The 22398-nt window shown below is 37.6% G+C and overlaps 2 protein-coding genes across 4 annotated transcripts in view; both read right to left on the reverse strand.

Moving 5' to 3' along the window:
* Positions 1–11066, reverse strand: part of CAV1 (caveolin 1) — a 48742-nt gene extending 37676 nt beyond the window's left edge. The window contains exon 1 of the mRNA XM_081146613.1: positions 10947–11066. The gene's annotated coding sequence lies outside the window, so the exon portion shown is untranslated. The remainder of the gene's footprint in view (positions 1–10946) is intronic.
* CAV2 (caveolin 2) lies at positions 1035–16734 on the reverse strand. 3 transcript variants are annotated; one of them, XM_081146617.1, is made up of 4 exons: positions 16510–16723; positions 15996–16183; positions 10947–11111; positions 1035–2389 (listed from the first exon to the last, which is right to left on the reverse strand). In XM_081146617.1, the coding sequence occupies exons 1-3, from the start codon at positions 16657–16659 to the stop codon at positions 10961–10963; spliced, it is 489 nt and encodes a 162-aa protein (XP_081002743.1). In that variant the 5' UTR covers positions 16660–16723; the 3' UTR covers positions 1035–2389; positions 10947–10960. The 3 variants fall into 3 exon arrangements, with proteins under 3 accessions (XP_081002743.1, XP_081002742.1, XP_081002741.1); XM_081146616.1 differs by lacking the exon at positions 1035–2389 and adding an exon at positions 4249–6274; XM_081146615.1 differs by lacking the exon at positions 1035–2389 and having other exon boundaries at positions 9037–11111; positions 16510–16734.
* Between the last annotated feature and the right edge of the window lie 5664 nt (positions 16735–22398).

The following is a 22398-nucleotide window of genomic DNA, read 5'->3' on the forward strand; positions in this document are numbered from 1 at the left end:
GGTGACGTGACCAACACATTTTGTCATATATATCCAACACATTTTAAAACTGAATTTTAAGGTGTATCAATTAATTATTACCATAGTAAATCAGCACAATAAACTACTACAAAGCTCAGTGGCTCTAATGAACAAACCATTTATTCTCACAGATCTATGAACTGGGTGAGCTGGGGCTCAGCTGATCTAGACTGAAATGACTGGGGCAGCTCAGCTTCTCATTGCTGGTCTATGCAGGCTCTGTTCCATATGTCTCTTATCCTGCTTGAACCCGCAAGCTAGTCAGGTTAGGTTCTTCTCATGATCCAAGAAGTAGCAGTTACACAAGGGGATAAAGAAAAATATGCAAGGCTCCTAAAAGCCTAGATTTGGAAATGGCACACCATCCCTTCTGCCCCTTTCTGTTGGCCAAGGAAAGTCATGTGACCCAACATAAAGTCAAGGGTTGGGGAAGTGAATTCATGATGAGTCCCTGGCAAAAGTGTGAATACAGCAAGGTGTGAAGAGCCCAAATCTACATAAAATGTTGGTCATCAGGGGCTGGGTTTTGGCTTTCAATTTTCTATGTTTTATTCTAACTTCTGAGATATACCTTTTTGCCATCTTTTATTTCATTCTCAGAAAGCTTTATATAGTATTAAAAATCTTTCCACTAAACAGTGGTAATAAAAAAATTCCTTAATCTTAAATTAAATGCAAACTTTTATATGAGGATTCTCAAATATGATGCACGACAGAGGACATGTTCTGATCACAAGATATATTCTCTTGCCTTAAAACAGAATGTGAGTTTTCAAGGTTGTTGATAATTTTTTCTTCGTTCAAAAATTAGACCATCATTGTCATTGACCATTATTGTCATTGCCGTTATTCTCTTTTTGGACTTAGAACTCAATCTGATGAAAGTTGTAATTTTCTTTGAAAATGGGTATTTAGAATTTTCAGACTTGCTTTTTCTTTTATCTGTAAATTTTTCTTTGAGATTTCCTCCACAAGTTATATTTTAAAAAAATTATAACACAATCTGATTTGTTAGCATACAAGTATATTTAAATATTGAAAAAATATTAAATGATAAACACAAATCACATTGAGTTCTTTTTTAATTGTGTGTAAAGCCCATGCAAAATTCCAGTTCAATTCATTATCTCATCATGATGACATATAAGAAATAAAACATACTGCCACGAAATTGAGTGATCTACCTACCTAGACTATTTTAATAACTGGATTGTAGTAGCCCTACCAAAATAATTGTTTTGGCATTCTTTAAAAAGAGGAATCTTAGTCCAAACACTAACATAATGAAGAGATAATACATTCAGAAAGCATGAAATGAAAGGTAAATAAATATTTTGCATAATTTTTTTATCTAGGTAGATTTATATCAATAGTAAAAATAATAATCACAGCTCTAATCCAAGACTGAAAAAAAATTAACATAACACTTGATAATATCAATATTCAAAAAAATTGGGATCATGTGGTGAAACAGATTACTACATTACATCTAGTGAAAGAAATATAATATTTTAGACATGTGGACAATGACTATATTTCCTTCTGGTCAAGTGAAACAAAATTATGACCACCCTTTAAAAATATGGAAACTCCATAAATCTTATCCTAAGTGTGACTCTCAGAAAACTCAATAGGACAACAAACTATAATATAATATGGTATGATATAATGTACTATAATATAATCTGATATATTTACCATTTTATAGTAAACTAATAGAATGTTTAAATAGCATACTAGAAGCACCACATTTTATTTTAATAAATAATTAATTTAAACATTTAACTATAATGAAATTATAAAGAATAAAAATGATATTAACTGCTGAGTAGTAACATGAAATTATATATAAAAGTTCTGCATTTTTCCTAAGTTAATGAATGTAAATATTTGGGAGGAGTCTTCCATGAAAGTTCATTGTTTTGTAGTAACCCTTCTGGCTTTAAATCAGAGCTCCATTATTTAACAAAGGAAACTGTCTTTCCTTTTGGCCCTTTCCCTAGAAAATAAACTATTTATCAGGAGTTGCTTTTGCCTGGGGGAAATTTATCTACCTTTGAGGCAATGATGCTTAATCATAAAGTATTTCACTGTTTAAAATGTATACATAAGTTCATACTGACTGGTCATTAAGTGGTCTGGTCTTTATAGAAAACTTTACTTTCTTATAATCAGATAATGAGCTTCTTCTTTTCTCTTCCTGAAACCCCTTTATCTTCATCTCTCTCCACGTCTTGCTCAGGCTGGTTACTTGGGTCTTGCTACTCAAAGTATGGTCTGGAGACCTGCAGCAGCATCATCAGCATGGCCTGGGAGCTTGTTAGAAACCAGAATCTTAGGCCCAATTCCAGATTTACTGAATCCGAACCTGCATTTTAACAACATCCCCAGGTTATTTGTATGCACATTAAACTCTGAGAAGCAGTGATCTAGGGGAACCTTGAAAATAAACATTTCCTGAAGACACTTAAAAGGCAGAGGTTATGGCAGCAAATACCACTGTCCTATGTAAGAACCATAAATGAAGAAAAACTCCCCCAAAATATATGCATAAAAGAGACTTTACATCATGGGAAGAGCAGTAGAACTGCAGCCTAGATGATTTGCTGGGAATACCAACTCCACAAGAGGAAGTGACATACTATTAAAGAAATATTTGTAAGCAAATTGAAGGAAGCATCATTTAAGGGGGAATGCTACAAGCTAAGGTGGCCAAGTTGCTTGCAGGGAACTGGCAGTTCTTTTAATTTCCATAAACTGAAGTCTTCTTGGAATGTGAAATCAAGAATTACAAACTGGGCAGCAGCCAAGCTGATTTTTTTTCTACAAAAGGGCCCCAGCTATATTAAACTCTCATATTAACCACACCCTTAAGGTACTGGCCCAAGGCAAGCAGCACTGGCCTATTAACTTTTTAGGAAGACAGCTCTGTTCCTTAGGGATTGCTTCAAAGTAGCCCAAACCCATCCTGCACTGCGAAGCATTTCATGCTGGGCAGACTTCATTGCAGATTTTAGGACTAGGGATTTTCCTTTCTAATTCTGCGTATTTCTTCAACTCTAAGAATCATAAACTCTTTAAATGAAACCCTAGTTCATTATGCAGCACAGGATCTGCTTGCTTCTGATTTGTCTCAAATAGATTAATGCTCAACATTCTTAAAATTCTTCCAGGAATATTTTACAATCTTTTTTCTGCCATTTCCCCTGGTCTGAATATATTTATGATCACATTTTTTGTGTGCCTACTCTAATAAAATTATTACTTAAAATAGCTCCACTGAGGCTTTCTCTTAGAAAAAAAATTTTTAATAAAATCCTTTTTGTACATTTTTTTAATGTTTCATGTGGCAGTTTAATCGCCTTTAGAACAAATAATACCAACTACTCTGGTTCTTTTTAATCATCATAGAATCTTCCTCTTGTTTAAATAAAATGTATATAAATCAGTTGATTGCTCACTTGTTTCTTCTACATGATAACAAATTTTTGTGTGTGTTTTATTTCCAATGCTTTATGCCCTTTCCCCCACTCCTTCCTCCATCCCCTTCATGACCTCTGCACACAGAGTCCATGAAATTGATTGAATATGCTAGATACTCTTGAGATTTTAATTTTGTTTATATTATGTAACTCTAAATAATGTGTGTTATTCCTGTGACTGCCTCAGCAAGGTTGTATAGAAACTGGATAGGAAAGGTTGGTTGCACTGTATGCTTCTTTTTATATATTCCAGTGTCATGACTTCTCATTTTCAATATTGCTGCCTATTTTGATATTTACTTCTGTCATTTTGTGAAAAGCATGTACATAAAAAATATTTGCTGTCACGGGCATTTTCATTTGGTGATTATTTTGGAGCATTGAAGTTTATAAAGTTTCAATCAGAAAGAATATTAAACTAGATCATTTCAGATAAAGTGCTAAAGGTATTATGATAATATTGTATGGTCCAATTAGTTTTCTTTGTCTCATAGCAAAATATTATAAACCTTTTCCCTTCAAAGCTATCTAAAATATTAAATTAACTGAGCTGAATGAGGGCAGTGAAGAGGAGAAAGAAGAAAGGAAGAGGGGACGAGTGGATAGCCCGTGTCAGTGATGGGAAACATAAAGTCTATGCCCTATGATAGGGGCCAATGCAATCATTGCTGCAAAGAACAGAGAGCATTACTATATTAGATATGAATGAAAAATCAGGGGGAAAAATGAGTATGGGCATCACAATAATATAGAAAAATGTTTATTAAATTTTTAACACTATAGAAGAATGTTTGTTACATTTTTATATGTATAAAATGGAATACTGTGATGTTCTATAATATCACCTAATACCTTAGTAAAAATTATATATGTCTATATAGAAATGTAAATATATACATTTTTACTGTTACACATATATACATACAAATGCTGATAGTGTGTAGAGAAACCATCACACATACTATTGTAATTATAAATTGTAAAAACCTATGGCAATATATAACTAAGCCATTAATATAATTGTTTACTTCAGTCCATTTTTTCTGTTTTTGAAAATTTATTATGAGCACATTATCCCATAGGAGGAAAATACATTTGTATATGATTTTCCCTAGGATTTCCAAGATAAAATAACTGACAATAAGATTGGATCACATATTAAAAGATGTACAAACTGGCAATAAATTTCCAACTAAATGAAGGAACATACAAAATATGGCCTCTAGAAAAATATATGCTTAGTTTAAATAGAAATTATTACTATAATTATATTTCATGTGTGAAGTTGTCTAGTATTGAGGAGAAATATCATCATTGTGTTTTTGATACATATTTTAAAAGTCTTTGTTAAAGGCAGTAAATTTTATGACATTTACAAAACATGGGAATAATGGCATTTGAAAATATTATTTTTTGACATTAGCTGGAATGTAGGCTCTAGAGCACAGGTCATATAGGGAAGGAAAGGGTGTGCCCAGGAAAGCAGGGTATAGGGCTAGGGGAGGGTTCAGCATTAGCAGGGGACAGAGTGAGGAGGGAGCTTTCACCACTGAGGACATGGAGTTGACTCCACTGGTGGAAGAAGGGATAAAATGGTGCTTCTCAGAGGGTGAAAGGTGACAAAACTGAATGATGAGTGAAAAAGAAGGGAGAACAAGTCATTGGAATAGCTATACACATATTCTAGAAATAACAGATAATCTCTGTAGTGATCAAGAGCTTGAACTCTGGTATCAGATTCTCTTGGCTCAAATCCCAAGTCCCAGAGTGATCTTGGGAAAATTCTTTAACTTCAGAGCATCAGTTTCCTCATCTGAAAAATGCAGATGATAATGGAACCCACATCATAGAATTATTGTGCAGATTAAATAAATGTCCAGCAGGTAATACATGATCAACAAATGTAAAGGCTATTATTTGTACCAGAGAACAGGATTCCAACCTGTTTCCTGCTCTGTAAAAGAAGCATGCTAATCCTTGCCACTTGCCTAACTGGTAAATGGTGTGTTTATCCCTGAAACTTTCCAAATGATTCCTTGTTTCACTGTCCCAGTTAGCTGAGCCAGCAGTTGGCTGGTACTGGTGTGCCATTCAGCTAGAGAAGCAGGTCCTGCTTACTGCCCTTCTCTCGCCCTTTGTTACAGGCAGGTGCTCAGTGACAAGCTACCCAGTCAGGGAAAGAAAAGAATGCTCCAAAGATGGCCTGTTTCTTCAATCTTTTCCTGATCCAGTTATGTCTGGGAGAAATATTTGTCCTTGGTTATGTGCTGTTTCCCACTCTGAGTCATGTTTCTTCCTTTCTCTCATTATTCTCCACGCCTACCTTTTCCTATAATGGCAAAATGACTTTCTTGGGTTGTGCAGCCAAGCTGAGTAACCTAACATGTCCTACCATAGGCAGGTAGGTGTCTGTTCTATTTTTGGATAATTGTTGAAGTGTCCTTTGATTTCTCTAACTGCTGCATGGTCTTTCTTTGCCACAGACACACTGCAACAGTCAATAGCACAAAGAAGGAAGGAGGAAGAGAGATGGATGGTCACAAGTTGTAGTTCAGTTTTTATTTTAAATTTTGCTTTTCTACCATTGCATTTAGGGTACATAATTCTAGCAGGGTCCTCACACCTTTTCCCAAGGCCCTTTTTATTCAGTAAGACATAGGCAACATTTCTTTATGGAAAAGCCTTTAGCTGACTTCATTTCCTTTCATCTCTGTTTAATTTCCACTGCCCCCTTCACTTGGAGTTTGGGACAGGGGTGTCCAACAGCAAACCTGTGAAGAGTGAAGATTGCATCATTGGAAACTCCTGTTTTCCCTTTGCTGTCCTGAAATTCTGTTTGGTAGCATGCTTTTGATCAGTGAATGGTGCTCTCATATGGTTCACAGCCCAAGGCCCTCATGCTTGGGTCCCTTATGTGGTTTTTCAATATCCCCTTCTCAGATCATCCATTCACATTGAAGTAATGGAGCTGTAATAGATTGAAATGTTACCCCACCCAAACGGTATCTTTCACTTAAACAAGCATCAAGGTGTAAGGTCCCAATGGTGGCGTTTCAGATACAGTCCAAAGAAAGTAGCTGAAGGGTGGGCACAAAATGTTTTTAAAAATACAACAGGTGTCTTCTTCTGCTCATTTGGCTATTAAGGGGTAAACGGGGAGAGGCAGGGAATTAGGTTGATTAAACTATGGAAGCCCAAATTATTTTTATTCCTAAAAACTGTAACCTGAATATCTTGTATAGCCTTATCCTGTGCTCCCTCCTCCGGTTCCTTCCCTTGTCCTCCCTGATACATATACACCTTGAAGGGAAAAATATACCAAATCCTGATTTGTGATAAGTTGCATTAGTGATGGTAATTTTTCAATGCAGCACTACATACTTTAAAAAAAATTCTTAGAGTAATGTGTAACCTTGTAAAAATTCTTTAAGCTATTGTCATTTTAAATAAACATTCTAAAATGACAAAGTTTCAAGCTACAGAAATAGAGCTTTTATATGATTTCTCTATTATGCTATTTAATTTGGCCTGGATTTAAGTGAGACAATGTACGGATCTGTTTTCTAAAATGTAAAATGCTATTAAAACAATGTTTTAGTATTATAAATTTCAAAATGGGAAATAGGATAGTTAAAGAAATAGCAGCACTCTAAAATGCCAGAAAGTATGCTTCCAAACAAGTTTCTAAATATTAGGTGTTTCATATCCCCAAAGATGTGAAATAAATTTCAGATAAGAGAACTGGAAGTAATTATTAGAATTAGTACATTTCAACTCCTCTTGCAAATGAAGGAAATTATGAAGTCAGAAGATGATTTCCATTCCGACTCTGAAATAATCCCAAGTTTTCTTCAATTATTTATTCACATAGTCATTCATTTGAAAATACTGATTGATTGATCTCACTAAGTGCTGGGCACCATTTCAGAATCCCAGGAAACAAAGATGAAGTCATGCTTTTAGATCTAACTAAGCAGTCTAGTGGGGTTAGTTAACAAGGTTAGTTTTACTGTGTGGTAAGTGTTAATTGGGGTTTGTACAAGGTTTTATATGAAGACACATAAGAGGCACTTAATGAGGAAAACTTTTAGAAACAGGAGGGGTTAGACCAGCCATGAGGAGAAGAAGAGTGATGCTGGTATGGGGAGAGGAGAGAGCTGGGCACTTCAGTGAGGGCTGAAGATGACAATGGGTTGATAGTGAAGGCCTTTTATATATTGTTCAAGAGTTTGGATTTTATTGTAAGGGCAATCACATACAATTGATAGTTTTAAGCAGGAGAATGACATGGAAGTTTTGATGTGATCACTTTTGTTTTGAAGGGGAAGATGGATTGGAGAAGGTCATATTGAAGCCTGGGAGTGAGGCCAGTAAGCAGGCTATAGCAACTAGCTAGCAAAAGATGAAGACAGCAATGATTATGGCACTATAGCAGTGATTTTGGTAGAAAAATCTTCAAATAAAATAAATTTTAATTAATTTAAAATATAGAGTAACATATTATTTTGAGGGGAAATGTCACAATGATAAAGATTAAAATTGTTACAAATCTAGGAATATCTGTCATAAAGAATCAAAGCCACATACACAGTTTCACAATCAACTGAAGAGTAAAAAGCGAATGCATGTATTATATTTATAGCACACCAACCCTTTAACTGATAGAAAATTCATGATTTTAAAAATTCCTGGACTGAACAGATAGATTGGTTTGCATATACATAGCCAAGTCTTCATCCTACTGAAGCCACAGAAAACAATGAGCTAGAAAACTCTGGAAATTTTTTTTTTTAGTTCAATACTTTCCTTAAAGATAAGAAAATCAAGATCCCCCGAGATTAAACCATTTGCAGTAGGTGACACACCTCAGTAACAGGAGTGCTGAAACTGGAATCAAGATGCTTGGCCTTGAGGATAGGGCTCTTTTCATTACATTCCAACAGCTTCCCAAGAAAGGCCTCTAAATAAATTCATGGGATGTGGACAATGATTGAAAAGGAGGACTTTCAAAGTTCTTTGAAACTATAAAGAGCATTTTTAAAAGCCAGACACCTGCTTTATTATTAGAGGTTGGCCAATTTTCCAGATAAACTGACAACCAAAAAATCTATGCCAATATCCGCAACTACTCTTCACATACTCACTTTCCAAAAATAATTTTAGACTCTAGTCTGGCTTCATGGTACCAGTATCCAAGAACATGTAACTTATATTGTTTTAGTTTCTCATTTAAAAAATTGAAAACAGAAATATCAGTTTATTTAGGATTAGCAAGAGACTTTATTTCATAAAGATGAAATATGGTAGGTTTATGAACAAGCTATTCCATACTATTCATCAAATGATAGAAAAATTAGTAGGGGACCTCTTTAAGTGTTGGGAAAACAAAGAATTAAATTACCAATCTCATATTTTTTTACCAATACATTCCTGAGTAAGCAATAACTCATGTATATTTTAATTTATTATGAGTTTGAAAAGGTTGTCTATTGATCAGTTCTATATTTAATGTAAGAAAAGCAATGAATGTATCTATGGGTTTTTAGAAAGTTTATTATGGATATTCGGAAAGTCTCCAAGTCATGAACCTCTCACCCACACCCAGCTAAAAAACAAACATGCTTGCACATGAAACCTGGATCCACTTGGTACAAAATTTCAGTCTTTGAAATAGTTAATGGCAAATCTCAATAAAAATTCACTTTGAAAGTATCCAGTGCTATTCAGAAATAAGGAGCTCATATTTATCATTTGTTAAAAGTTAATTGGTTTTGTTATATGACTAAGTATATGTATTTTGGCTTTAAAACTTGCCAAATGAGTGGTAATGCCTTAAGGTAATGATCATGAGGGTCTTTTCTACAGATGCTAAAATGGCCTAAGACAGTTTTTATAAGTGTCTTTTGAGACTACCTTCAGAAAAATACAAGTTTCATAATTTAATCATTCATTTGCTTTGGTCTCCAAGAGTATTCCAGTTTGATCATGCTTTATTTCACCAATCCTGGCAATTTGGAAAAATAAAATTAATATTTGAATGAAGATTTGTCATCTTTTAAGATATTCAAAGGAATGTTAATTCAGGTTCTTATAGTAATTCTGAAATTTGAGCATGTTTATACTTTTAAGATATGTAAATTAGTAACCACTCACATCATAGAAATAGTTTGTGTACGCTATCATTTTGGAATAATGAGATTTTTAAAACAACACCAACTCATAACATTGAAATAGGATTGTACAGTTCAAAATGATACGAATAATTCTATACTGTGTAACAAAACCCATGTTACACAACATATTAAAATTTTATAGCTGTTAGTGTTTAATTTATATATAATAGCTCAGTAGCAAGAACCCAACAGATTGACAACTTTCTTAGAAGTCTCTCTACATGAATCACTGTAGTTGAAATTGTACTTAAGTGTAAGAAATAGCCTTTATTGTAAAATGTTATCAATTAGCACCAATATTACTTGAAGGTAAAGTGAAACATTAATAGGAATTCAGCATATAGGTTTAATTTCTAACTATAAGAGAGAAAGCATCTCCTAGACAAAATAAGAATTAGATACAGATTATTTTAAGATAAACATTAGTTATAAAACATTTCAGGGTTTTGCTTGGAAAGTTAGAAGGAAAAGCAAGTACATTGGTCTTTTACATTCTGTTCCCGAAGAAGATAGATATGCTTACATAATCAAGGCAGTGCAATCTCAGCAGAGAAATTCCTTGTGGGAGATATAGTTACTCATTTTATATATTAGCTCAACAAGAACACAAATACAATAAAAGTACTTTAAAGCAATCTGATTAGAGCAACATTTACATTAAGTACAAAATATACAGTAAAATGAAATGTCTTGTTAAATAGGACTGTCGATTAACAATACCTTATTTTAAGGAACACATTTGCATAAATCAATTTTCACATTTGTTTTATTTATTTGATAGCCTCTATTACTGCTGTATGCTTTCATTATTGCAATTTCTAGAATCTTTGTATATCTTATTACTAAGTATCCCTATGGCTTTATCTGCAAGGGTAATTTAAAAGTATTACTTCCAGAGTAAAAAAAATAAGAAATCCCATATTTTTATGTGCAGTTGTGCACAAAACCATTGTAGTATTTGAGAGAAATGTACTTTGATTATTATAAATTCATCATGATAAAATACATACTTTTGTACTAAAGCAAAAAGCGTTTGCCTTTAAAATCAGTGTTTCCAACCTACTGTATGATTCTGGTTATAAAGTTAGATATGAAATCCTTGGTTATTAATTATAAAATAATTATTTGAAAAAAATTGCCAATAAACATTTCTAAATGTGGCTGCCCATCTTAATAGTTTTCTTAATGAGAATAGCTAGGCAATGAACAGAACAGTAGTTGCTTTATGCTATAACAACAAAGTAGTATTACAGTATCCAAATCTCCAGACCTGGGTCCCAGTGTTCAGTTGTGGCTCAGTTGCAAGCTGACAGAAGAGAAGATGCGTCCTACGCTTGTACACAATGGAGCAATGACAACATCTGTCACACTCTTCCATATTGTCTGCACTGAAGGCTGGACCAGTAGGCAGGTCTTTACAAAAGGCATTATAATCCTGGAATGGAGGAAGAGATGTGTAAGGATTATTGGTGTTACCAAATAAGGCCACTGACACTTGCACATGCGTGAAAAGATATAATGGCCTACTTCACCTAAATTTGGTTGAACTTTTGAAACAAATAAAAAAAAAAGTGACCCACACAGTGATAAGATACACAGAAGTTATGTTGCTTAAAAAATAAAGAGGCAGGAAAATGATAAACAGTAATCTTATTTCTATTGGCAGTATGCTATCTGAATCAGTAAAACAAAAAATAAATCAAACAATAAATTTATCTGACCTTTACTCCTAAACATTAATCTGCCTAATTCTCCATATTTCCCTGTGATTCTAATTCCTGGTAGCCTTTCCTGTTGTCTTATTCAACTTCCCTTCCCCTTAGGACAAGCTGGGTTGAATACTTTGTGTGTGTGCCTCTAACATACTGAAACAAACTTCTTAATCCTCAAATTTATAAAAACGTATCATAAATACATGCTTATATTTCTGTCTTTCCTACTAGAATGGAAATTATTTTAGTGAGGTCATCCTTGACCCTTAGTAAATGTTTGACGTAAAGTGAATTTAGCATTCTGTTATGGTTTATATTTTTAATTTTTCATAGTAATTACATATACTGAAAAGGGTTGTATGGTATAGTTAGAAGAACCCTGCAATTATATCAGAACTCTTAGACAAGAAAAACTAGACTATACTGAAATTGTTTTATTCATATGTCTTTTCTTAAGATAACTGCATATTCTCATATTCCTCAGGCTGGCTTTTCTATGTCACCATCTGAATAATGTTTTCTGTTGCAGTAGTGCTCTTTGAGCAAAACAGTATTTGTGAATTCTCAGGCCTTGCTGATAGCCTCAATGGAATTTTTATTATTACCTGGGTGGGCACAAGAAAGTAAGGTTGATTTCCTTGGCTTGCTATTAAAATGTGATTTAAATAAAGGTCTATTGTACTTAGTTCAAAGTGAAAGAAAGATCAAGCAACTGTCTGACTGCAATATTTTAGGATACTGAATTATTCATATTGACTGCTTACTACACAGATTATATTTATCTTGTGTTTTATTCTAGTGCTAAAGACTTGAAGCAATCTTTAAAGAAAATTAATTACTAGGTGTTTCAGAGCTAACTAGTTGAACTGAAACTATTCAATTCATTCAGACAGCAATGTTTGACTTCTTATTCCATTAGTTTCTCATTTTATGTGTGGCTTTGGGTAAATCACTACAAATTAAAGTATGACCTGGAAATCTTAGAGTGGTTTTCAGGACTGACATTATTATGCACCCTTGAAATGTCCAGATGATGTTGTCATTATAATAAATAGAATTATTTTGAAGTCAGAATATATAATGAAAACAATTATAACAAAATAATCTCAAATTGACATACTACAAGATTTAAGTTCAGATCAGAAAGCTTCTTAACCAAATCCACTTCACTCAGAATATAATTAACTTTCCTTTCTCTCTCAGTCTAAGAAATGTTCTATCCCCATAAATTAGATGTCCATGTCCTAAGAAGGAATTAAACTCACAACAAAAGTGGATTTTCCAGTTCAGCAGACTGCAGTAGCCCACATTTGAGGACTTTAATTCATAGGATGTGGTGAGTTCATTTTAATGTTATTTTCTTTAAAGTTGTTGTTCTCTCACTTTGGATCAAAGAATCCAATTATTCTCTGATATCAAACAAACTTTTCCCCCAGTATCCTAAGTAGTACCCCTTCAGAAACTCAGGCAATTTGGAATAACCCAAAATGGTTGAGGCTCAATGTGGCCAACCTAAACACTTCTTCTTTTTAAAAAATAGATTTAGAGAGAAGAAGGGGGATAGAGAGAAACATCGATGTGAAAGATAAACATAGATTGGTTACCTCTCCTAGGAACCCTGACTGCGGATTGAACCCTCAACCTGGGTATGTGTCCTGATGGCGAATCGAGTCCACCACCTTTTGGTGTATGGGACAACGCTCCAACCAACTGAGTGACACTAGCCAGGGCCCAAAACTTCTTAAATAAATCTTATAAGATTATATATCCCTCCATTGGATAATAAAGCTCTTAGGACAGAGACTTTTATTTACTTTTGTATTAAATATAGTGTCATGTGGATTGCATTGTCACAGTAATTTGCTATCTTAAAAAACCTTCTGGAAAATGAGACTGATACTACTGGATTTCCATCAGTGGAACCAGGTATTTGAATTGTATCCCAGAAAAAATAAGGGGTAAGGGAGCTCCAGCCACATTTCTTTGGTATGATTTATTTATGACCAATAACTTGCAATTGCCAAATGGTGGCTATCTCAGTCTGACTGTGGTGAGGAATCAAACCAATTCCCTGGATCCTAATGACCTGTAGTCTGGCCTAGGATACAACATCGCCAGACTGAGTTCAGGGTGTTTTTTGTTGCTGTTGTTTTTATTTGTTTAAAAAATTTAAAAATCACACCAGTTAAAATAAACAAACAAACAAACAAACAAATAAATAAATAAATATCACACCAGTTGTGATGATGTGATGTGGTTTGAAGACCTACTATTTCATGTTTTCATAGATTTGGTCACATACTCGCTGCCAAAAGAAAAAAAGAAAAGGAGACAGAGCTTACTCGAATAGGTTTGCTCTTCTCTAAAGCCTCTACTTGATCCATTCTTATCATGTCATGCAGTCTACTAATGATAAATCTATTTTTATCAAGGTATAAACTAATTTAAGCATTTTTGTCTGAAGCTACTTCTCTACTCACAATCACAGCTGTGTGATGACAAATGTGTGATGGTTAAATATTGGCCCACATGAATGTAATCTGAAAAACAAGCTGAAGTTAAATAATACATTTTATGTGGCTGAAAAAGAAGTGGTTTGATGATTCACCATTAGAAGCACTACACAAAAACACCTATCATTCTCAGGAGAGCCGGGGGAGAGAAGCATCATTTGGTTAATTGTAGTTTTACTTATATCTTTCCACCATTTAGAAAATGAAAACCTTTTTGTTTTCAAGTCTTCCAAAAGTGCTTTAGGAAAACCTGGCTTTGTTGACTATAAACATGGCACTCTGTATTTCCAAATAGCTTCATAGCCAACATTTCACAATATGCTATGTGGTTACTCAGTTTTTCACATTTTTGGAAGTGAGAAAACTAACATAGAGATTAGATGACTGGTTTTAGTTCACTAGGAATTCAAAATTTTATATGCTGATTTAGGTATCTTTAAAAAAAAATCTATGTGTTGCCATGGCTGGGTGACTCAGTTAGTTGCAGCATTGTCCCATACACCAAAAGGTTGTGGGTTCAATCCCTGGTTGGGGCTCATATGGGAGGCAACCCATCAGTATTCTCTCTCGCATTGATGTTTCTCTTTCTCCCTTCCTCTCTCTCTAAAAATAAAAAGACACAAAAAGCCCCACACATATCCTCGAGTGAGGATTAAAAAAAAATTCATGTACTAATATCAAAATATGAACTAGCTATACACCTAGCCTTTGTGGATCTGCTAACATATAAAGGCAAAGGTTTTCACTCATTTGGCAATCTTTTGGCACTTTCAACATAGTTGTTTACAATCTTCAGTGATTAAACTGAATTGATGTTCATTGTTTATCCTTTACATATTTGGTGAATTTTTATTTATCCTTTTTAGACTCTTTTCTCTAATAGCCTTTCCTGTGCCTCCCTCCTCCTCGACAGATTTAAGTGTTTTCTCAGCACCCACCTTTATACCTAGCCTGCTGCCTTGTACTGTGAAGAAGCTGAAGGCAGATCCTGCATCTTATTCATCCTGGGCCCAGTGCCTTGCACAAACTAAGCATTCAATAAATTTTCTTGATTGAATTAAACAGCTAGCTAATTGACTAAAGAAATTGATTCAGATGATAAAGGGAAATGGAGAATAATTTTGTAACTTCTAATAAGGAACACATTATAAGTTAGGGTGCAGCAATACCATATAAAGTGATTAGAAAAGGCATGGAGGCATCTGGGGTTACATATTATTTCACCACGATGGCCCTAAAGCACAAGCTTGGCAACTGTTGCCTCTAAATAAAGTGGGTAACTTAAAAATCAACAAGAAAAAAAACTTCTTGGTAAAATATGACATTTTCCTTTAAATTTTTTTAATGCTTAAAACTGTTCTCCAAAGCTTTATGATGCATTTTGAGTGTGAATAAAGTTACTCAAAGCATCCTACCAATGTCCAGCAGTTTTCTATATATTTTTTCTATAACTAGAGTTGTTCCGTACAGGTGAAATAGTTTGGAGGCCTTCTCACTTCATTACCCTGCGGTCTGAATTTTCACTCACATGGTCTCATCCTTGCCTTTGCCCTGGCAGAGCTGGAGCAGCCCCTCCACAGCACAGCTTAGCCAGGCCTCACATCGTTTCCCAGTGATTTCGTCCCTGGCATTCTGCTCAGAGATCACTCTTGTTTTACCCCAAGCAAAGGTGGAGACTGCATAAAAGGCGATGAAAAAAAAGAGCCCTGCCCAAAACCACAGGCACAAGTCATAACACAGCCCCAGGAGAGAGCAGCAGCCTGTGGCAGGCAATGTGGCCTCCAGGTTTCCATCTCCACGGGCAGCTGGGCTCCAGCGTTCAAAGGAAAATCACATCCGAGGACCGAGGGACATTCCTTCTGTTTAAACTCCTAACCCAACCTACAATTCTCTCCACCTCCGCACCTCCAACCTATGATTCTAAAGAAAGCACACTGCCTTTCAAGGCCTCCCATTCTTGCCACAGTATCAGGAGCCGATGTGGGTTCTTCCCCCTGCAAGCCCACCTGGGAGAAGGGGAGGGCAGGTGGCAGGTGGCGTGTGGCAGAGAACATTCCAGAAAGTTGGTTCCACCCCCGGTGTGCCCCTTCTCACCAGATGTGCAGACAGCTGAGGGTGGCAAAGAGAATTCCAGCAGCGAAGGCCAGGGGGATAGCCAGGAACACGGTCAGGAACTTGTAAATCACGTATTTGCTGACCTCGAAGAGGGCATGGCTGCAGATCCACACTTTGTCAAAGGAGTGCGTGGACTCGGGCTCCGCGATCACGTCCTCGAAGTCCACCTGCGGAAACAAGACTCGGGGGCTCCGACCGGTCACCAAACCTGCCGCCGTGGGAACCGGGGCCTCTCAGGGTGGGGGGAGCAAAACGGAAGGGTTGCCCGGGGCGCCCCACCTTCCCTTGGGGTCACGGCTGGCGCACAGGAATCTGGCTACGAATTCCTGGCTCTGCCGGCTGGCGTATGCCGGATCCTCGGACCCCCGCACGGCCGGCCCGGAGGCGGGGGGTTGGGGCTGGGGCAGGGCTAGAGGGGGCACCCGCACCCCTCAAGCCAGGCGGGAGCTTGGAGCAGCCTCAGGCTCCGTTTAGGACCCATTCCGGGCTTCACCTTGAGATGCGAGTTGAGCCGGTTCGGGTCCCGATCCAGGCCCGAGTCCGCGAACTTCTCGGGGTCGGCGCGGCCGGCGCCGCTGTGGCTGCTGTACGCGTCGTCGTCCACGAAGAGCTGGACGTCCGCCTTCTCCGTCTCCAGCCCCATCGCGGCTCCGCGCGGCGGCAGCAGGCGCGGCCCGACCGCTCTGCCCCCGCTTCCCTCGCGCCGGCCCCGCCCCGCCTCCCGGCGCGCCCCCCCCCCCCCCCCCGCGCGGCCCGGGCGGCGGCCGCCTCCCGCGGGGGCTCCCGCGGCGGCCTCGGGCTCCGGTCCCGGGAGCCGCCCGAGCGCCGCCCCGCGGCCCGGCCGGGAGGGCGGCTCCCGCTCCGCGCCCCCCGCCCCCCGCCCCCCGCCGGGTCCCCGCCCACCCCCGGGCCGGAGCCCCGGGAACCGCTCCAGTCGGGCGCGTCGGGACCCGCCCGGGCGGCGAAGCGCGTCACGGGGACGCGGACCCGCGCTGGTCCCACGGGAGGGGCCGGAAGGCCTGGGTCGCCGCGCGGGGCCCCGGGCCCGTGACGCGCGGAGCTGGCGGGCTTCGCGGGGACGGCGGACCGAGCGAAGGGAGGCGGCTTGAGGTGCAGGGCGCGGGTGCAGCGTCTGCGCGACGGAGCCCGTCTCCCCTCGTCTCCGCGGTTCGCTGCGTGAGCCCCCCCCCCCCCCCCCCCAGAAACCTCAGCTGCTTCCTCATAAAACGGGAGGAACGGTACCTGCGTCCCAGAGCTGTTGCGTGAGAACTGAGTTAATTCATGTAAAACTCTTACATTGCCCCTAACACACAGCAGGCTCCCACAACCACGTGGTTGATGTCGCGCGGCGAGGTGAGGAGCCGTGACACCCCTGGGTGCCAGGTGCCTCAGCTATTCAGCTGTCCCCGCACCCAGTGTGTGAGGGGACGGAACTGGGTAGGAGTTTGCAGTTTCAGACCAGGAGGGAAGGTCTGATTCTTTTTTCCTAAATTATAACTCAAGTTCCCTTTGAATCAGACCCTGCTCAAAAACTCCCGCAGTCGCGTCGGTACCGGCTTTGCGGGAACCGTGAACAACCCCCAGCGCGAGAGCCACACTGCAGGAGCGAGCCTGGCTGTGACCGCGCGCTGGAAAGCTTTCGGAAGGACGGGTTTGAGTGTTCATAAAGGGTTTAAGGACTGGTGGACTTAGATGCGTGTTTGGGGAGGAAAAGGAGTAGTGAAGAATTGCCAAAAGCTAAATAATGGGTCCTAGATTTGAGGGGGTGCCCGCAGCCTGCTCAGAGCCTAGGGCGTGGTGGGCGCCCTTTTATGTGCTGCTGAACACAGAGCCTTCGGAACTCACTGTACCTACCGAATCCCCTTGTGTGAACTGGATTTAAGAATTACCTCTTCTGAAAGAAAATGACTATTTTTGAAACAATAACAATTATTAAAAACAAACACACAGGATTTGAATTGGAAAAATATTTTGGAGCCAAACCTCAGTATTCCTAATGATTAAGTTAAAAGTTTAGGGGCCGCCGCATATGGATGGCAGTGTTGAAACACTGTAGTGTTACACTTGGATCTCATGCTCACTGAGCTCCTTCTTTCCAGGAGTGGTTCTGTTTACCCTTTCCCTTCTTTCTTACTTTTCTTTCCCAATTTTATTTATGTTCAGAATTACAAAGTGATGAACTAAACATTCTCTTTATTGCTTCTCCTGTCCTTCCCTGCACCCTCTATCCACCCACGCAGGTCAACTCTGAGAACTGGGACTCTTCTAGAGAATTTGCCCAACAACTGTTTATCAAAGTGATTAGAAGACCTTAATCCGTAAAGAAATCTGTAATAGCAATTACCAGGACATGGAAAAGAAGTGAGCTTACAGATAACTAACATTTCATAAAAATTTATTTTTGTTTAAATTATAACCTCATATTTTAAGATGTTTCATCCAAAGAAGTCATTCCTGAGTGTTAGAGTGGTCTTAAGCAGTGGCTGAAAATCTGACATTAGGGCTTCTTTCCTTGTTGTTTTCTCTCCTCTGATGCCATTTACATTTCTCATGGAATTAGTAAAACACTTGCAATCATTTTCACAAAGTACTTTTTTCACAATTGTCTTATTATTATTTCAGGCAGTGGGCTAGGAGGCCAAAAAGGTGAAATTAACATGGTTTTAATGAAACAGTTTAGATTATAGATTTATTTGAAAAATGTTAGCTATCTATGAAAAAGTGTCTCTAAAACTTGAAACTCATCTAGGTTTGTTGCATGTACCATAGAACTTAGAAGAGTAGGATGTATGAAAGAATCCATTCATTTACAAATTTGCTTTTGAGCACCCTACCCCCACCCCCACCCCAATGGGTTTAGTCTGTGTGAGGTTCCTAGTTGTCCAACTCACCATTTTAATACATAATATTTTTGAGAGGAGCTATCAAAATGATTTTGCTTATCCTATTAGTAAATGCTTAGAAAAATGTTACCTACTGTTGTTTTCAAGGAGTTTCAACCACTGATTACCATTGCAAAGGGTATCTTGTCTCCACTAACTAGAGGGAAGATCTACCAGGAAAGGGAGAAGAGAGGAGGTGGGTTGGAGTTACATGTCTGAGCACACTCTAGTATCTTTCACACTACAGGCTTACTCTCCAAATAAGCCTTCTTTAATTTTACTTTTAAATTGCCTTATGACCAAGGGAACTGTCAACATAAGAAACATTCAAACCTGTGAAAAATTTTGGTGAGTTTATTTGAGCCAGAACTGTTGAAAATTGCTGGGAAGCAAAATCTCAGCGAATTGAGATAATGCTCTGGAGAATGGTAGTTTTGCACCTTTTATACATTACAATCAAAAGAGGAGATGTACGTGAGATACATAAAATCCATTGGTGGTAGATATGGAGGAGCGAGAAAGCAAACTGGCAAAACCTCTGGGCTTGGATAAAAAGTAAAATGATAGACACATACTTCTTTTACTTAGGTGGGTGCAGGATAGTTAACAGTCAACAATTAACTCAATAACAATAAGGGGATTTGTTATAACAATAAGGTCTCAGCAGAGTGGTGCCTGTGCTTTGCAGGGTCTGGAAAAAGGAAAATTACTTTGACATTCTGAAGATATGTTATCTTCAGGTGCAAAATGACAATAGACAGCCTCAGTTAAGGTAAAGACTGACCTTTGTCAGGGACGATACCGGCCACCGACATGACTACCCACCATAAACTGCTTAGTTAAAAAAAAAGTTCTAATTTTAGACCATCCTTTGTGGTTACTTTAGGTCTCTGAGCTTGCAAGGCTGCCATGCAGACCTTCTCTGAGCTAGTCAGGTTAGCATGTGGCCCCTTTTTAATAAATCTATACCAATGCACTCATCTTCTGGCTGTTATGATAGATTCTGACAAGACGGCTGGTTTTCAGATGATTTATTAATATATTTAAAGATTAACAGCTTGATAATAGATTAGTATTTGTGAGTAGGATAGTTTATAATTATTTTGTTCCTCACTATTCTCAGAATAGTGTCTAAGAAAGAGGGGTATTTTTCTGGTTCATTGAAAATTGTATGTAAATGCTTTAATGAATAAAAATATCTATTTTCTCTCTCTTTTTTTTTTCTTTTTCAAATTACAAATGTGTCATTTCTTTTTCCTGTATAGTTTACACAGAGAATTAGGTAGGGTCTGTTTTTCAAACTGCCTTGTGCAAATTTCTTCATTTCACCATTATGGTTTAATAACATTTAAAGCATTGGGATTAGACAGGTTGTCTCAGTCTTGATACTATTGATATTTTGGACCAGACCATTCTTTGTTGTTAAGGGGCTATCCTGTGCATTGCAGGATGTTTAGCAGCATCCCTGACTTCTACCCACTAGATGCCAATAGTACTCCCCAGTCATAACAACCAAAAATGTTTCCAGCCATTGCCAGATGTCCCTGGGGGCCAAAAATCACCTTCCCCTCCTTTCCTGGTCTGAAAACCATTGCATAAGGCAATGTTGAAACATTTCTAAAGGGGAAAGGGGAAAATCAAGGTCCAACTGTCTATTTACAAACCCATGCTGAAATCTCAGAATTGTAATACTAATTTGTTAGAAACTCCAAGGATTTTTGAAATTAAGCTTAAGGATATTTGTTTGCCACGTAGTATTTTTTGAAGAACCAGTTACAATCGATTAGTTACAATTTTTCAATATGATGTTATTATTTGAAGGATACATATACCTCATTAAGAGACCATCAAAAAAGCTGCTAGGCCCCTGGTTACCTTGCAGCTTCCTACACTTCCCTCACAAAGGCCAGGACGGTTTGAAAGAGAGATCTGGGATTTCTTGATTCCATTTCAGGACTGTAAAATTTAGTAAGTTTGATACTCTTTAGCAACTGAGTATCTTTAGGTGACCTCAACTGAGAAGTTTATGGGCTTGTTAGTGGAACAACTAGGTGGTTACTTTTATGAATAAAACTATCTAATTTTTTCTCTTTTTTTCAAATTACAAATGTGCCATTTCTTTTTCTTGTATAGTTTACATACAATATTAGGCAGGGTCTGTTTTACAAACTGCCTTGTGCAAATTTGTTATTAATTAAAATAATACTGACTTCTTGCTTCCTTTAAGTATCCCTTCCCAGACTTGCTTGCTGTCAGCAAGGACAAAGCCTGAGAAATTTGGGAAAACTTGTAGTATCCTGTAGCTTTGGAGACTGAGCTTTGCATAAACTATTTCTTGCATAACTCCTAACCCCCTACTCTTTCTTCATCAATATATCTTTTCATCTCCTCCCCACTCCACCCTCACCTGGCAGTTATCCTTTACCCAATGCACAGGACAAAAATGTTTAAAGGAACAGGTAAAAAAGAGTCTGTTATTAAAGTTATTCAGTAATCAACTTTTGTGGAATTGTGCCAGAGAGTTTAATGGCATTTAATGAAAGTTTGCTCATTTATTTTTTCTTACCTATCACTTGTCATTTTGTCCACACTCTGGGTAAAATTAGCCTTGTACCAGTGAACCAGGGAATTCTTAATTTAATATTAAGGCACAGTAGCTTTTTTGTAATTGGTGCCAACTTAATCTTCTGGCTGTTTCAAATAGCACCGCCTCTCAAAACCTCTTTTCATACACAAGAATTTTCAGAATTAACTGTTATTTGGAAACACTTTGCTATTAAAAATAGATGGGGAAGAACGTACACTCTTGAAAAGTCTATATTCATGATTAGAGCTGATAGGATAAGCCATTCCACTTTCATTTGAAATAATGTATGACAGTTAATTTTAAATTTATTTTACCTTGTTTTCTAAAAGTAAAATATGTTCCTATTTCATATTTTGAATATCCCACTGATTTCTGGAATACTGTGTATATAATAAAATATCTCCATAGGGCTTTGCTATTTTGTCTTTCCAGAACATGAAAAAAGCACTAATTAACTTTCAATGAGCACTAACTTTCAAGTTAAACTCTTAATAAGTACAGCTTCCTCTATTCAAATGGGAACATACTTCTGCAAAGCTGTGTAGTTAAATGTTTTCCAAATACTAACTGAAGTGTTCACAATAAGATTACTCGTTTACTAAAACAATAGAGCTGGAGGTTGATTTCTTGATTAAGGGTTTTATTTTGGACAAAAATGTTATCATAGCTCAATCTGAAGTCTTTGTTTTCTCTAGTAATTCTTTTCACAAATGTTCTACTTTCATTTAGAGTAAATTTCATTAAAAAAAAAATAACATAGCTAATCTACATTAGTCAAGAGATAAAAGGATAAGAAGTTTTTTGTTTTGTTCTATTTTGTTTTATTTTTATAAGCTTTTGGCTTATTGCATATTTCCAGTAGAAGGGTAAGGACAAACTCATAGAATGATTTCTACCTGGTTCTTCTTAACTG

Source organism: Miniopterus schreibersii (genome assembly GCF_964146895.1).
Source record: "Miniopterus schreibersii genome assembly, chromosome: 9".
Lineage (NCBI taxonomy): Eukaryota > Metazoa > Chordata > Mammalia > Chiroptera > Miniopteridae > Miniopterus > Miniopterus schreibersii.